This window comes from Aptenodytes forsteri, unplaced genomic scaffold (genome assembly GCF_000699145.1).
Source record: "Aptenodytes forsteri isolate BGI_AS27 unplaced genomic scaffold, ASM69914v1 Scaffold15, whole genome shotgun sequence".
Lineage (NCBI taxonomy): Eukaryota > Metazoa > Chordata > Aves > Sphenisciformes > Spheniscidae > Aptenodytes > Aptenodytes forsteri.
The window spans coordinates 19,371,706-19,386,551 of record NW_008795129.1 but is presented as its reverse complement, the minus strand read 5'-3'; the positions used below and the strand labels follow the sequence as shown (position 1 = coordinate 19,386,551).

The window sequence follows — 14,846 nt, the reverse complement described above, 5'->3', positions numbered from 1 at the left end:
CCTTTAAATGAAATTTCAGTATTGTATGCAGGGTAGAAATATTTCTTTGATGATTTGTTAATAATATTTCCTTTTTCCCAGCTGGATTCTGTCCTGCAGTAATATTAACAGCTGCAAGATGTTTCAGTGCAGAGTGTATTGAAGAATAAAACCAGAGACAGTATTGGGAAAGTTTCAGAATAAAGGTTCATGATGGAATAATTGCAACGTATTCTTAGTGGGTTGTCAAACTGATATCAACTCCTCTTTTTCTCTTAAAATGAGTCTGTCTTTTTTGATCTCACAACTTGTGTTTAGTTTCTGCATTCACACATTTAAATCTTAGGCCATTAATGTGAGTGTATAGTGTTCAAGCTGCTTGTATCACCTATGACTTCTGAATATATTTAGGAAGACTTTTAAAATTATACATGGTAATGTAACAGGCAAAAAAATGGAAGTTAGTCATTAAGGTCAGACAAACATTTTAAAACCAAAACTGCAGTTGTTGTTGTCTTAGCATGTTGTAAGGGCAAAAAATATATTTTACGTGGCAGCTGTGGAATTTGCTTTCTTTTTTAGCAGATTTGTTACAACAGGAAAATAGTATAGCAGTATGCAAAGCAACTGTCCTATCTTACTCATTCTGCTTACTGACACTGAAGAATTTTTGTTTCCTTTCAGATGCAGTTTCCACATCTGCTTACTCATCACCAGCCAAAAGTTTGGGAGACCCTGGAATAACTCCACTGTCTCCATCACACATTGTGGTAAGAAATGTACTCTTAACATACTGTATGCTGACTTTGCTTTCTCCTGCCTGTTCGGTGGGACGTAATTTCTTTAGAAAGTTGTCATTTCCTCACATAGTGATCCCTTTTATGCTATCCATAGGCATGAAATTTTGGTCACACTGGAATGGGTGACAGAGCTCTCATTCATTTCATTGGGGTCCCGGTTTTGCTTTTTTTTTGTCTACTTGCTGAGCTGATAGATTTGCTCCTGCATATTTTTATATCGAATGCAGGGTCTTCTTGATCCTCAGGGTTCCCAAGTTCTGTCCCTGTTTTTATCACTGATTTGTTTAGGCAGCCCCTGAAAAGTCTCATTCTGTTCAGAAAAAAAGAAGGATATATATGATATTCAACAGTGAAATCTGAATTCTCAGAGAAAAGAATCTCCTCCAACATAGAGAGAGAAAAGCTCAAAATAGAACTGTTTTAGTTTCTTAAGGAAAATAGCCACCTCTGTAAGCTTTTAGAAGCAAGCAAATGCCCCATAAAGGTAGTGTGTTTTAATCTCTTATACATCATGTTCATTTTGTTGACAAGCTCCCATTAAAACTAAGTCACATCTGTTTTTAAGATCATCTGCATCATCTGTAACACAGCATATGCACAGTGTATTTCTCGATATTGCAAGGGATCATGTTCACAACACATTGCTACCCTTGTCAGGTTTCTTCCTTAGCTTTCTGAATCAAGTTCAGAGTTGTATGACATCCCTCTTCAGGATTTCAAGAGTGCGCTCTCATAAATTTTTGCTTCTTTCCCTTCTTTCCCCATATAGTCTAGAACTTCCCCCTTTTACTTCTGTCATACTGATGAATTATATCCTCTTTCATTTAGATTTGCTCCTTAAACTCTTTGAGGAAGACATACAAATAACATATTGCTCCAGTTGAAAATATTTATTAGGAAAATCCAAACAAGTCTTTCATTATTTGAGAGCAAACCTTACTACTCTCATTTCTCCATTTTAAGTAGCAGGCCTATGGGATAATCTTGGAAGATGTAGGGGTACAATAGAAAGGTGCTGGAAGTAGCAGGCATGGAGATAACAGAGATATATGAGGCAGATGGTGGAACACTGCTCATACGGTGAGGACGTTTGGCAGTTTCTTTGTAAAAGAGAATAACAATTGCTTCAAAATGTTACTGAGGGTACAGGCTGAGCAGCAGTGGTGGATTCAGACATGACCTGTATAGTAATAGGTCAACATGTCTGTTCCATGGTGATTTTGCCAAAATGATGTGTGTGCAGATGGGTGTATTATCCTCCTTCACTATCTAGCTGCCTGTAGCACACAGCCCTGTCACCAGTGTTTCCAGCTTGTTCTCCTCCTGTCTTGCTAAGCTCTTAGTGCTTTAGCCACCATCAGCATGTGAACAGTGGTTCCTTGCTGTTCATTACTTATTGCTCCTTTATATAGGATTTATGATAGGCAACAGCATAGTGGGGAGTGGTATACTTCCTTTTTTATTCGTGCTTTATATCACGGCATTATGATTTGGGCCGTAACCCTTCTACCTCTTCTAGTTAACGTTCCCACGTTGCCCTTGACTGTGCTTTTCAGGAATGGCAGGATTACAGGTAAAAGGCAGGGAGAAGTTTCAGATTCACTATAAGCAGCTGAACAGCTTTCCACATTCTAGCACAGGCAGGAGGAAAGAATGTGTATAGTGCTTACAAAATAAGTGTTATGTAAATTCTTCATAAATAAATAATTATTGTGGGATATAAAGCTTATTGCTGTATTGGGTTGTTCTGTCTCCACTAGTTTTGAATGGTAGTAGTACCTCATGTTCAAGGTTATGACATAGATAACTCCCAAAACCACCAAATAAGTCCCAAATATACCACATTGATGGATATAAACATATTCTTCAGTTGATCAATTTAAGAAGGGAAAAAAACCAAACAAACCAGCCCCCAAACCAATAACCTAGTGTTTGAAGGAAACTCTTGATTCAGAAGGTTATGTATAAAAGGCTCCAGCAAATACATTGAGTTGTATATTGAATTTCCACTTCCATTGGAATATGGAACTTTCTGGTATCAGCTTTGGTCACAAATGCAGCTTTAGGGAAGTCCTTATTTCCACTGAAGAGATATGCATGTCTCAGAGAGCAGAAATACTGCAGGGTAAGACAGGTTACAGTTATTCTAATCAGTGACTCAATGTCTATTTTGTTTCTGCTATTTAACAGAAGGACTCTGATGCAGATGATGCTGTAGAACAGTTATTTCTTGTTGTTGTGGCTATTGATTTTGGCACAACATCCAGTGGCTACGCCTACAGCTTCACCAAGGAACCAGAATGTATTCATGTAATGAGGTAAGGGCTGCAATGCAGCATTTTGTTTTCGATCGTGATAACATGGGTTGTCTGCAGTAGCTATAGATACTTTTTACAGAGCCTGAAGTGTCTAGATTTGTCTAGCGTTGCCACGGTGTACACCTTTCCTATGGTTATAGTTTTTTCTTGCATCTTATTGTATTCTAATTTGCTTTAATAATGTGAACATGTCCTCTCTCTGTTATTTTGTTGAGTTTACAAGATGACATGAGTAAAAAGAGGGATCAGTGAGTATTTAAAATTGTTCAGGGAGCAGTGATAATTATTAAGTCAGGATGCCTTTATCTCAGAGATTGAGAGAAACTATACATTTATTAAGGGTCATGGCATTTCCCAGGAGCTGCATGTCCCCTGGAATCATGCTTATATACAGTTGTGTGTGCAACACTTAGGTACTTGTACCCAGAAACTGGTAGTTCATGTGGCTGATTTAAGCTTTTTAGCATTAAATTTGAATCAAATCTCTGATAATGAACCAGTGATACTGGGAAATAAGCAATGAAAACGCATGAATGTGAAAATTAAGGTTTGATGTGAAATCTGTTCTGTATCATATGTGTGTAAGGGACAGATTTTAGATGTAGGGGGGTTTATTTTTTTTACTTCTTGATTAAATCAACACAATATAAATCTATGCATATAAATCTAATGCAATCACAAATGCAAAAACTATTATGGCAGGTACATGAAAGGATTGTCCTACAAACCATTTTTATAGTGTTTTTTATTTTTTAAAAGATTTTTTTAATAACTAAAAACCTATACTATTCTTATTAAAGTATTTTTAAAATGACTATATTGTAACGAGACCAAGATACAGATGACTTCAGACATAAACAAGGTATGTATGAAAAGCTTAGTCATAGAAGTTCTTCTAAACAAAGCTGCTGTTACAGCAATAGGTAATGTACTGTTTGTAGCATTGTAATACTGAGAACAAAAGGGCAAAAAGACTAACTTGCTGCAGTGCAGTGTCATATGCTGTAATTTTTGTAATCAAAGATGCTAGCTGAATGCACGTCTCTAAATCTCAGCAGACAGTATTGATTGTGCAGTCAGCCTGCATAGTTGGTTTGTATACGGTTGCAAAGTATTTCAGAGATTTAATGCAACCGGGTGATGTGAAATACTGTCTAAAGGGACGTAAATTTTAGAATTGGTATTAGGCCATCCAGTTACAAAGACATCTACCATTTTCAATATGGACAAGTTGACGGTTGGACGGTTGGACTCGATGATCTTGGAGGTCTTTTCCAACCTCAATGATTCTGTTCTATTCTATTCTAAGTAATGCTTCAAGGTCTTTTCTGCATCCCATCCACTTATTGTTCAGTGAACAGCACAGGAAGCTGCATGAGGCTAGAAGTCAAAGGACAGGCCATGTATTGCTGTCTCAGGTTGCAGGGTTGTGGAGTCAGAACCATGTTTATCAATTCCTGTTCTCTCTTGACAGCAAATAATTAATCAAATTTCTTAAAGAAGTTGGATGAAATGAGGGAAGACATCTCTGAAGCTGTACCCGAGCAAGCCTAAATCCTATATACTGTGTTGTTCCTATAATCTGTCTGGAGATTTTACTATGTGAAATCCTTACTGGTTTTAGGGATGTGCTTTAAGCCCTTTGGACTCAAAATTTTACCTTAGGACTTGATTTTGCCATTGGGTTCACCTTACACTGCAGTAAATTACAGACTAGATTCTCCTTCCAGGGTACTAGACTTCCTGGTGTAGATCACTGAGACACTGAAATCTAGGCGCTATGTGGCCAGCTGAGAGTATGTTCCAAATCTTAAATGACACTTTACTTCTTACGGTTCAAAATGCCATATTTTGTTCCTTATGCAATAATGGTAGCATGATTGTGATTTCAGACCTGTGTAGATATTATATGAGATCCTGAAGTAAAAAGAAATGAAATAAATTAATTCATCTATTTCCAGCTGGAAGGGAGGAACATACTTTGGGGGGGAAATGTATTCAAGATTTCCAACAGGTATTTCAAACAATGGAAAATATTTTAATAACAACAATTAGCTGAAACTGAATTATGAAATAATTTATATAATATTTATTTATAAATGCACATGAAATCATGAAATTCAATGAAAGGAATGGTATATGTATCAAAATAAGGCTTAGGTAGTTCAGAAGGTATTAAGAAGTTCGAACTCTGTTTATAATGAGGCTTACATGTAGGATAATTTACAAATATTTCAGCAGAGTAAATGTAACTTCCCGCCCACACTCGAGAATGTTTACATTAAAATAAAGCATACCAATGATACATGGTCCTCTTTGCTTCCTAACATTTTTTCCACCTTCCGTCCTTAGTGTTGATCCTTTCCAGACATTTAGATTTCTGACTGCCTTTTAACAGAGCTGCTTTTCTGTAAATTTCTCAATGAAGGTTAAGATGGGTTTATTTAGAAGGTCCTACTTCAGAAAAGAGTGAACACACAGGGCTTTAGTACCAAGTTTGAGTGTAGTATCAGCAAAGTTGTAATTCTAGTTGTGTAATTAGTAGACAAAGTCATGTTTTTGACTGTGTGTGTTTATTTGCTGTGATGCCCAATACTTGAAAAAAAAAAAAAAAGGAATTTATAGGCACTGACCTAACCAAGTTCTTTAAGCATATACTTAGCTTTATATGTATGAGTAGCCTCACTCACTTCAGTAGACTAAAGCATGTGTTTGGAGTTGGGTGTGTGTTTTTAGATGATCGATGAATGACTTTACCTTGATTGCATAACATTAGTTACTGTTTTAATCAATTTTAGGTAATGCTTCACACCTGTCAATTCTTACTAGTTCTCCATGGCTTCTGTAAAGATAGCTGTGGTTACCTTCAGGCTCTTGTTGCAGCATAGAAGTATATGTTACAATGAGTGCTATTTTCTGCATACCTTGAGACTGTGAGTAAATGCATATGAACAGCCTTGCCATGAGTTCAGCAAGCACTTCAGTGGGCAGGGCAGTGCCAGAGCCGTAATGAAAGACAGTTCGGTGCTGTAGAACAAGTTAATAATGTCTCCTTTGAAGGGAATACACGAGGTCTTACACAGTTTTGAAAAACTCCTATTGATTGATGTGCACTTACGTGAAGTTATAAATGTTTTGGCTGCTGGATAAATAGCAACAAACTGAATGTAAGTATTTCACAAACGGAGAGAAAAAAAAAAAGGGAAAATGCATGTGATCGTGAAACAAATTGCAGCCTGTCTTTGGAAGGAGGGAGAATGTGGTCTTTTTTCAGTGTAACTTTACTTCAGCCTTCAGGTTCTTCCTTTTCCTTCTCTTCCCTGTTTGATTGTAATTCTTGGCAGACACATGCCTGCCTTTTTTCTGCATACACACTCCTAGCAGCGTTCGGCTAGTTTTGATGACTCCACTGCTTCGTTTCCTTGACTGTTACGCTGCAGCTCTGGATCAAATTTGTGTCACTCTGCATGGATCACTCTTTTTGCTCTGTCTGTTAGCCAGATTCATGTGTAAGGAAGGGCATTTCTCTAACCTTAGTATAACCTTGCGATCCTTTCCACACTAACCTTCCTCTTCTCTATTTTCACTTTTAATAAACAGTCAGATCCTCTGTGGCTATAAACGGGTCTATGCTGCTCTGTTGAGCTACTGCACTTTATATCAGCCTAGGAACTGGTCTCGTGTCTGAATTTAGGCAGAAATCTGCCTTGGGTTCTGCTTGAATAGATTTTTTTAGCTCTGACCCTGCTTTGAGAAAATATCCACCACATGCATTTAGAATTATTTAGGTTGGAAAAGACCTTTAAGATCATTGAGTCCAACCGTTAACCTAACACTACCACCACCATTTGGAGAGTACTGCTGGCGTGTATTAGGCCACACTTTTAATAGGCATTTCCATTTTTTCCCCCTAAGAAGAGCGTTATTACCATAATTTTGCCTGTATTGGGACCATGAAAGAAAACTGCAAACGAAGGTGTTGAAATCCTAGCCCTACTGACTAGAAGCCTCCACTAACTGGAGTGAGGCTAGGGGTCCACCTGAGAAAGTGTCCCAGTCAGGAGTTACCATGCACATGCCTTTGTCTGTAGCTGCTTCTCTCTAGAAAAGATGTCACACAGGAATATTTTTCAAGCTCTGATTGCAAATGGTGAAGTCAGACTTCCCCTTCTGTTTCCTTATTGTTCTTTCTGTGACTGAACAGTAATACAGGCTGAGAACTTTAGAACTTGCTGAGCGGTTACTGTGTCTAGTTTCCATCAGAAACTCATCAGGAAGTGGACATCCAATTCTCTAGGTGGCTTTGAAAATATCAGCCCGTACAACTCAGCATCAATTTGTCTTCATTTAAACTGCACCTTAAGTGTACTTATTCTGGAAAGAGAAAATGTGCCTAGCCGTAATGAAAAACAAAGAAGTATTGTTATTAGCCACATCCTATTTATGGAATTTCCCACTGGTGACTCAGAATGAATCATTAATGATTCCAAGCGAAAACGATACCAGTCTGTCTCCTCTGTTTGCTGTAACACCTACTCAAAGACTTTGGAGTTGACCAAGTACGTTTCTAGCAGCAGGTTAGAAGAAACGACCTGGAGCAGAGCCCTTGCCAGCTGATAATAGCTTAGGGGCTGAGCAGCGGGACTAGGAACATTTCGGAAAGCTTTTTCTGAGTGGATGAAGGTGGAAATCATTCCACTTCCCGTCATACTCTTTCTGTTTTTAGAGCAGTGGAATTGCCCTCTATACTGAAGTAAATTCATAGACATGTGGTGATTCCCTGCCATCGCTGCTGCTGGTGCAAAAAGGGGCAGATTTTGCTCTGTTTGATTTAGTTGAATGGTCTGAAGGGTTCCCGGCACTTCAGAAGATCCCGGTCCTTGTTACTTTGCCAAGTATTAGCCCCTTAGGTTGAAATTCTCCATGTCAGTTGTCTGCCTTGGTCTAGAGGTCAATTAATTTTCAATTGGTTCGACTTTCTGAGAGTGAAAAGGAAAAGGAGATTTTTTTCTACGTAATCTTCCTGTCACATAAACAAGTACCACAGAACAAGGCAATCTTTTTGTGCTTCAGAACAAGAACTTTGGCAGTAGTATATTATGGAAGTGTGTTTTGCTATCTTTAGAAAAAAACAATCAGCATGTGGTTTAATAATGAATGCAGTTGCCTGTGTGATCTTAACTTGGCTCCTGTTTGAGCCGTATTATGATTATGGCTGATAGCATAAAGCAGATTTTCCACTGATGCTTTTTTAAGAAAATGTTGTCTGATAAGTGTTTGTTTCCCATGCTGAAAGTACATGTATATGGGGCGAGAGGGAACAGTAATGCGAGTTTCTTGTTCTTCCATTCTGCTTTTTTTGTGATGGAGAAGTGAGAAGACAAGAATGCTCACAGCTGTGTCTGTGGTACAACTTTCTACTGTCTGACCTTGTTGGCCCCCCATGCCCCCCTACTTCCTGCTGCATTTAATGGTTGTTCCCATATTCGCTGTTCTTACTTATTTCCTTATCCATTCTGTGAAAGAAGCCCTGTGTTGCTTTTGCCTTAATACCTTTGTGCCTCTTGGGTCTTCCAGAAGATACCTTCACAATCTTGATAAGATTAGGATAGTTTTATTCACTGTTTTAATGGATGGTGGTGAGGGAAATGTTTTGGTGCCTATAAGATACTTGGGGGTTGGGAGAGCCTGCTTTATTTTTGACAGACTAAAATTTTTACAGCATTTTGGGCATTTAAAACAGAAAATCCATCAACTTCAGGTGAGTAGAGAGTGCAACGCAGAGAGCTCAACATCTGCAGACATATCTTCAGAGTGTCCAGGAAATTAGGCACGTGAAGAGGTGTTGGTTGAACTGGCTTGTCTTGCTTCAGAGAGCATTCTGTGGCAGAAACAGGGGTTTCATCAACTTCTCTGCAGTGGTGTTCAGCTGACTTAAACAGGTCCCTATTTCAAAATGGGGAAAAATATCCCATACAAGTAAGCATGCATGAAGTCTGATTGACAATTGGGTAGGCCATTTTGAGGATTTGGGTTTTCATTTGTAGTGTTCTTGGATAATTACTTGATCTTTTTTTTCCTTATAATATTTATTACATATGTATGTTTAGTTTGAAAATGTAAGTGTAATCTGCTTCCTTGTTAATTGTGTGTGGCTTACTTTAAGGAACCTGGATTCTTATCGAAGACAGAGTATGATTATGTCCTTAAAAATTATACAACTAACTGCAAAATTTATTGAATTGTCTGAAATTAAAATTACAGTCCTCTTTTCTTGGATGTGAATAAAAACACTTGGTTTTGGTATTATAAGGATTGAAATTAGTGTCTTTGGAGGGGAAAGCAGTCTGTGCAATCTGCCACCGGATTGTTTTTCTCACAATATACTATTTTTTTCTGCTGCTCTAAACATTAGTATCAGTTACTAAAGCTGTTTCACTTGTTGGATAGACGATGGGAAGGTGGAGATCCAGGCGTATCCAATCAGAAGACACCAACTACTATTCTCCTAACACCAGAGAGAAAGTTTCACAGCTTTGGGTATGCAGCAAGAGATTTCTACCATGACTTGGATCCCACTGAATCAAAGCACTGGTTGTATTTTGAAAAGTTTAAGATGAAGCTACATACCACTGGTGTAAGTAATAACCAGCTCTCTTGGATAATTGTGCATTTGCTACTCAAATCATCTTCCTATGGACAGTGCTAGATTTTGCCTAAAGATTGTGAACTAGATGTGAAGCAGCTCTATTTCTAAGTTTAGAGAGTAAATAAAGTAAATCAAACTTCTCAGTTAACGTTATGATCCATTTTGCTTCTCAATCCATTTGGCAAGTGTATTTTGCCAGCCTTCTTTCTAGATCTTAGAAGTTCAATCTGCTTTGCTTAGATGTCCTAATTTTCCTGGGTGAAATTCATAGCTGTCTAGGGAGTCTCCATGAAGTCGGTTTGTTCTATATATTTACTAAGAAAGCAGAGGTAGAATGTAAGAGCCATAGTGAACTCTAGTGCAGAGGAGCAAATTTACCCAGAGTTCATTGTCAAAACTGCAAGTGCAAATCATGCTGTTAATTTGACATTATTCCAACCGATTATATTTTTGTCTTTAAACTAAGCCATTCTGGAGTTTTGGGACTTGGCCAGTACTTTCTGTATTGAGGTGTTTTCTGGTTTCGTGTGTTGATGGGAAGCCAAAAATCTGTGCTTTTAACTCTTAACTTGGATTAAATATCTTGCATATGCAGCTTTGTTGCAATTAATTACAAATACATTTGTTGTAATTATTTAATATTTAGTCCATGTTTCTTTCTCTGCCTGCAGTTATTTGTAGACATGATAGGTGTTTAAAAACAAAGTCTAAAATAAGCAGCAAATGTCATGCTCCAGGAAATTCAAGTGATGAGTTAGATCCTCTTCAGAACAATTTTGTCATTTTTTCCTAGCCAGGTGGATAAAGAAGAATTCCTTTTCCTCAAGCAGTGGGAATTAATTTCATGTTTACCTTTTCCTTTTAATAACTTCCAGTTATTTTCTTTCATGTAGAATCTTACCATGGAGACAGACCTGACAGCTGCAAATGGCAAAAAAGTCAAAGCACTTGAGATATTTGCTTACGCACTGCAGTTCTTTAAGGAACAGGCATTAAAGGTAGGGTAATGCTTCCTTATCTAGATTTTCTGTATTTATAACTGGTATAAATGTGAGCTTAACACTGCTAACCTTGCCAAGCTTTGACCTCAGTAGTATTTGATGTAAACAAAGCAAGGCAGCTGTAGAAACTCGAGGCAGGCTGTGGACTCTGGAGGGCTCACAATAGCCTGAAGTGATTTCCCCTTGCACAGGGGATGCTTGATTCAATAACAGTAAGTGTATCACTGTGATGCAGAGTTCTAAATATCTTCTTACCGGCTTAAATATTTTCTACTGCTTTTTTCATAAAAAAACGTTGATTTGAAAAGAAAATTTAAAAGTGCAGGAGCTGAAGCTCAGGAATTAAATTTGAGACTGGGTCCTGTCCTTGTCCCCTACACTTCTGCTGCTGGGATGATGGATTGTTTGTATTCACGCAAGGTTCTCTCCCATGTTAAAGAGTTGGCACTGTGAAACGCAATAGGATGGGCACCTACTGATGTCTCCTGCCCCAACCCGACTTTGTCTTCACTGATTAAGCAAAGGGAAGTCGGATGAGCTGGATTTATTTTATAGTAGAAAGATTATTAAAAGCTCATTTATAATTTGGTGACTTGAATCTCACTGTAAGTCTGTACAAAGATGACCTGCTGAGGTGTACAAGCTGGCTAACCTGGTGGAAATAGTGTAATTATGCCAGTGCAATGATCTGTACAGGCCACTTGATTGCAGTGATTACCCTACGTGGAATTCTGCACCAGCACAGATATATATCCTTCATTACCCAAACCAACCCAGGTACCTTTGACACAACACTCCTTTATTCTGTTTTACACAGTTAAACTGTAGTGTGTGTGCCAAAGAGCTGCAATTAGGCTATGGTATTTTGGCTCTGTGCTGACCCTTTGCAGGGGTGAATTTCATGTTGTGCTGTGAGATGTTATTTGGTTGCCCTGATCCTGAATGCATGTTTGTGCAGAAAATCTAACAAGCATTAGGGAAAACCAAAAAAGTAAGACAGACATCTGTTAGGGGTTTAATTAGTAAATTCATACTGTGTTCTGATGGACTGCCTCCATTTATGTTGCCTTTTTTTTCTTCCTATTTTTTTTTTCTTACTGTGGCTGGTGTTGGTAGGGAAAATGCATTTTTTTTTTTTTCATTTCCCATTTGAAATGTTGCAATACTCATTTCTTGTAATACTCTTCTTGCGTCACAAGATTGTTTTTCATGTTCTCCTGTGAAATACACGTCCCCAGTAAACAGTTTTTGAGATTTAAATCTCATGTAAACAGCCAAATGCGAGTTAAGTACACATTGGCTTCAAATGCGCCGCTATAATGTCAACATAAGCATAGTAGTTGCTGGGTCAAATCAGAATATTCATCCAAGCAAGAATTGTTTAAAATAGCCTTGTTGTTAAAAACTAACCTACATTTTTGAATGGGTTTCACTTCTTGTCTGTGAGATCTCACTCGATTCTTTATGGCTACAGAGAAACAATCCTACCATTACAACTCAAATTCCTCATCTTGTCAAAGGCTTATTTAACTAGATTTTGGGGTTGATTGTGGAGTCACAGACTTGAACCTGTGCATAGTCTGGGGAAATTCTTAGTGAATATGAATGCTGTTGGGTACAATCCCATATATTTGCTGTGCTGCCTGTTTAGGGCTACATCCTTTCTCAATGTTAATAAATAAATCCCTGTGATTTGCAAGTGCATGCTGAAACTAATTAGACAAGCGATCTAAATGAACTGTTACTTTGGACTATAATCTGTCCATTCCTAGTGCCCTGTGCGGTATAAAGGTACTACTTTTCTAGCGTGGATTTTTGAACTGCAGCATAGCTGAACAAACACAACACCTTGGCACAGCACATGCAGAAACATTTTTTTACATTCTAAAGGCCCGTTGTTCACCTTTCTGAACCTTTCCCTGTTTGGATGGAGGTTTAGATAGGACATATGGTAATGACATTTTACTTGGAACCTTTCCCAAAACATGTCAGTATATCACCTAATTTGCAAATGCAATACAGACTTTCCTCTTTTTAAGGGAAAAAAAAAGGACAATAAAAGAACTAAACTAGTCTTGAATGTTCGCTTAAAGCAAAATTTTCAAGGCGCAATCAGTCATTTTTTTTTTTAAAGGGTTTAACTGTAACTTCCCCTTGTTAATTGAGTTGTAAAAATTTGATTTAAAGGTAAGTGGTGTATAAAGAAGTCATTGAAAAATCCAGATTGTAAAACATAATGTTCATAAATGATACCTCAAATATTTTTCTGTGTATTAATCAAGATGCAAGTGTGAATTCTTCAGACTAACAGCAAACGTCACACTGTGACCAAGAATGTACATAAATGTTCTGTAATATTCAGGAGTGCATGAGCTGCTTTTGGAAAAACTAACTTTTCTACTTCATGTTAAGCAATAAACTTTTCTGTAGGACTCCTTGAGAAGGCATCAACCCTAATCCCAGTTTTTGGCACAGTAAAGCATTCTTGACAGGTTGGCAATAATTCTGATTTGTAGCATAGATGTAACAGGACTAAAATTGAAAAGAGAAAGTTACTGTTATGGGAGCCAGCAGAAAATAATGTTTTCTTATGAAGTTGACACCCATCATTTTGCATTCACCTCTATTTTCCTTTTATTTAGGAGCTCAGTGACCAAGGAGGCTCGGACTTTGAAAACACTGAAGTAAGATGGGTCATTACAGTGCCTGCTATTTGGAAGCAGCCTGCAAAGCAGTTTATGAGACAAGCTGCCTACAAGGTAAGATGACAGGCTGAACATAGAAATGCCCCTGTAAAGCCCTAGTTGATAGGCTAAATGATAAACTGTATTTGGAACAATTAGCTCTAGTATAAACTGTATAAAAATGGTGTAGAAAAGAGTCAGACTAGAAACATTGAAAGAGAAATTAACTCTACCAAGCAGTAGCTTTGTCATACGTATTCACCTCTTAAAGCCTTCTTCTTTCTATTTACTTTTATATATTGCTGTCCCTCACTGCAGACTGATGTTTTAGTCATCTTGTACACTGTATTCCTGCTGAATTCAGTGCACATGGAACAGATGCAGTTTTGAGACCCAAGGGAAAGCTGATTTTAAAATACTGGACAGTTTTGTTTTATTATTTTCCTTAGGTCATCACAGACTTTTAAAGTAAAAAAAAAAAACAAACAAAAAACAAAAAAAAAACTGGGAAGAGGAGGGAAAGCAAAGAGCCTCCTTGGTGGGACTTTTTTTCCAGTTCCCATTTTCCCACAGTAGGAATGAAAGGACTGTGGACCGGATAGTCTGGATATAAAATTAAATTCAAATGTTATTTTCACCAGTAAGAGGTTTATCTGCATTTAACCCTTTCCTCCCAGCCCTCCCAAATATGTGCACTTTCCATATGCATGTCCTTTATTTCAAATTCAGTTTGCGTCTTTGATACACGAGATGTACACATTCTTCTTTTCATCAGGATATTCATTTTCTGTTTTGTTTTATTTATTTTTGGTCAGAGACTTGTGTAACCCATTGGCAGCAGCTATGTGATGCACAGTTTGTAAAATATCTAGTAGTTCATGAGTAATTTGCAGAGTGCTCCTGGGAAGCACCCAGATTTTTCTAACTGTTTCTAACTATCTCTAATGTTGAGCAACATTTTTCTTAACAGTCTTTATTGTGGGATTGCTAATGCTAGTGCCAGAAGCAAAACACTCTTAAAGTTCTGATGGAAGGACACGGTTGTAGGTAAATCTGAAACACTAGAGACCCATTCATTATCTCTGTATATTGTTGTCTGCCTGCTGTCTGTGTGCATGTGTGCTCGTGAACCGGGAGCTGTGTAAGGAGCAGGGTAGGGTAGTTCTCTCTTGGCATTTCTCATTTGTGGCACAATGGAATGTTGTTAATTAGTGTCTGTGTCTGTGGTTGTGTCTGTGATTGTGTACTTTTATCGGCAAGCTTGATAAATAGCAAGGACTGACAAGGCTTTTAACTCAGGGTGTGTGATCAATTGCAGGAAAACATAAGAGTTTAGGGAAATAATTGATGTTTACTTGACACACACAGTTGATTTTTTTTTTTTTTTTTTTTAATTAATGGGGGTGAAGAAAAAA

The 14,846-nt window shown here is 37.8% G+C and overlaps 1 protein-coding gene across 1 annotated transcript in view; it reads left to right on the top strand.

Annotated features, from left to right (window-relative positions):
• The first annotated feature begins 666 nt into the window (after positions 1-666).
• HSPA12A (heat shock protein family A (Hsp70) member 12A) overlaps positions 667-14,846 on the top strand; it is a 44,816-nt gene continuing 30,636 nt past the window's right edge. The window contains exons 1-5 of the mRNA XM_019471748.1: positions 667-749; positions 2,970-3,097; positions 9,548-9,734; positions 10,640-10,744; positions 13,390-13,506. Of these exons, the coding sequence (XP_019327293.1) occupies positions 3,093-3,097; positions 9,548-9,734; positions 10,640-10,744; positions 13,390-13,506 (414 nt within the window). The 5' untranslated portion in view covers positions 667-749; positions 2,970-3,092. The remainder of the gene's footprint in view (positions 750-2,969; positions 3,098-9,547; positions 9,735-10,639; positions 10,745-13,389; positions 13,507-14,846) is intronic.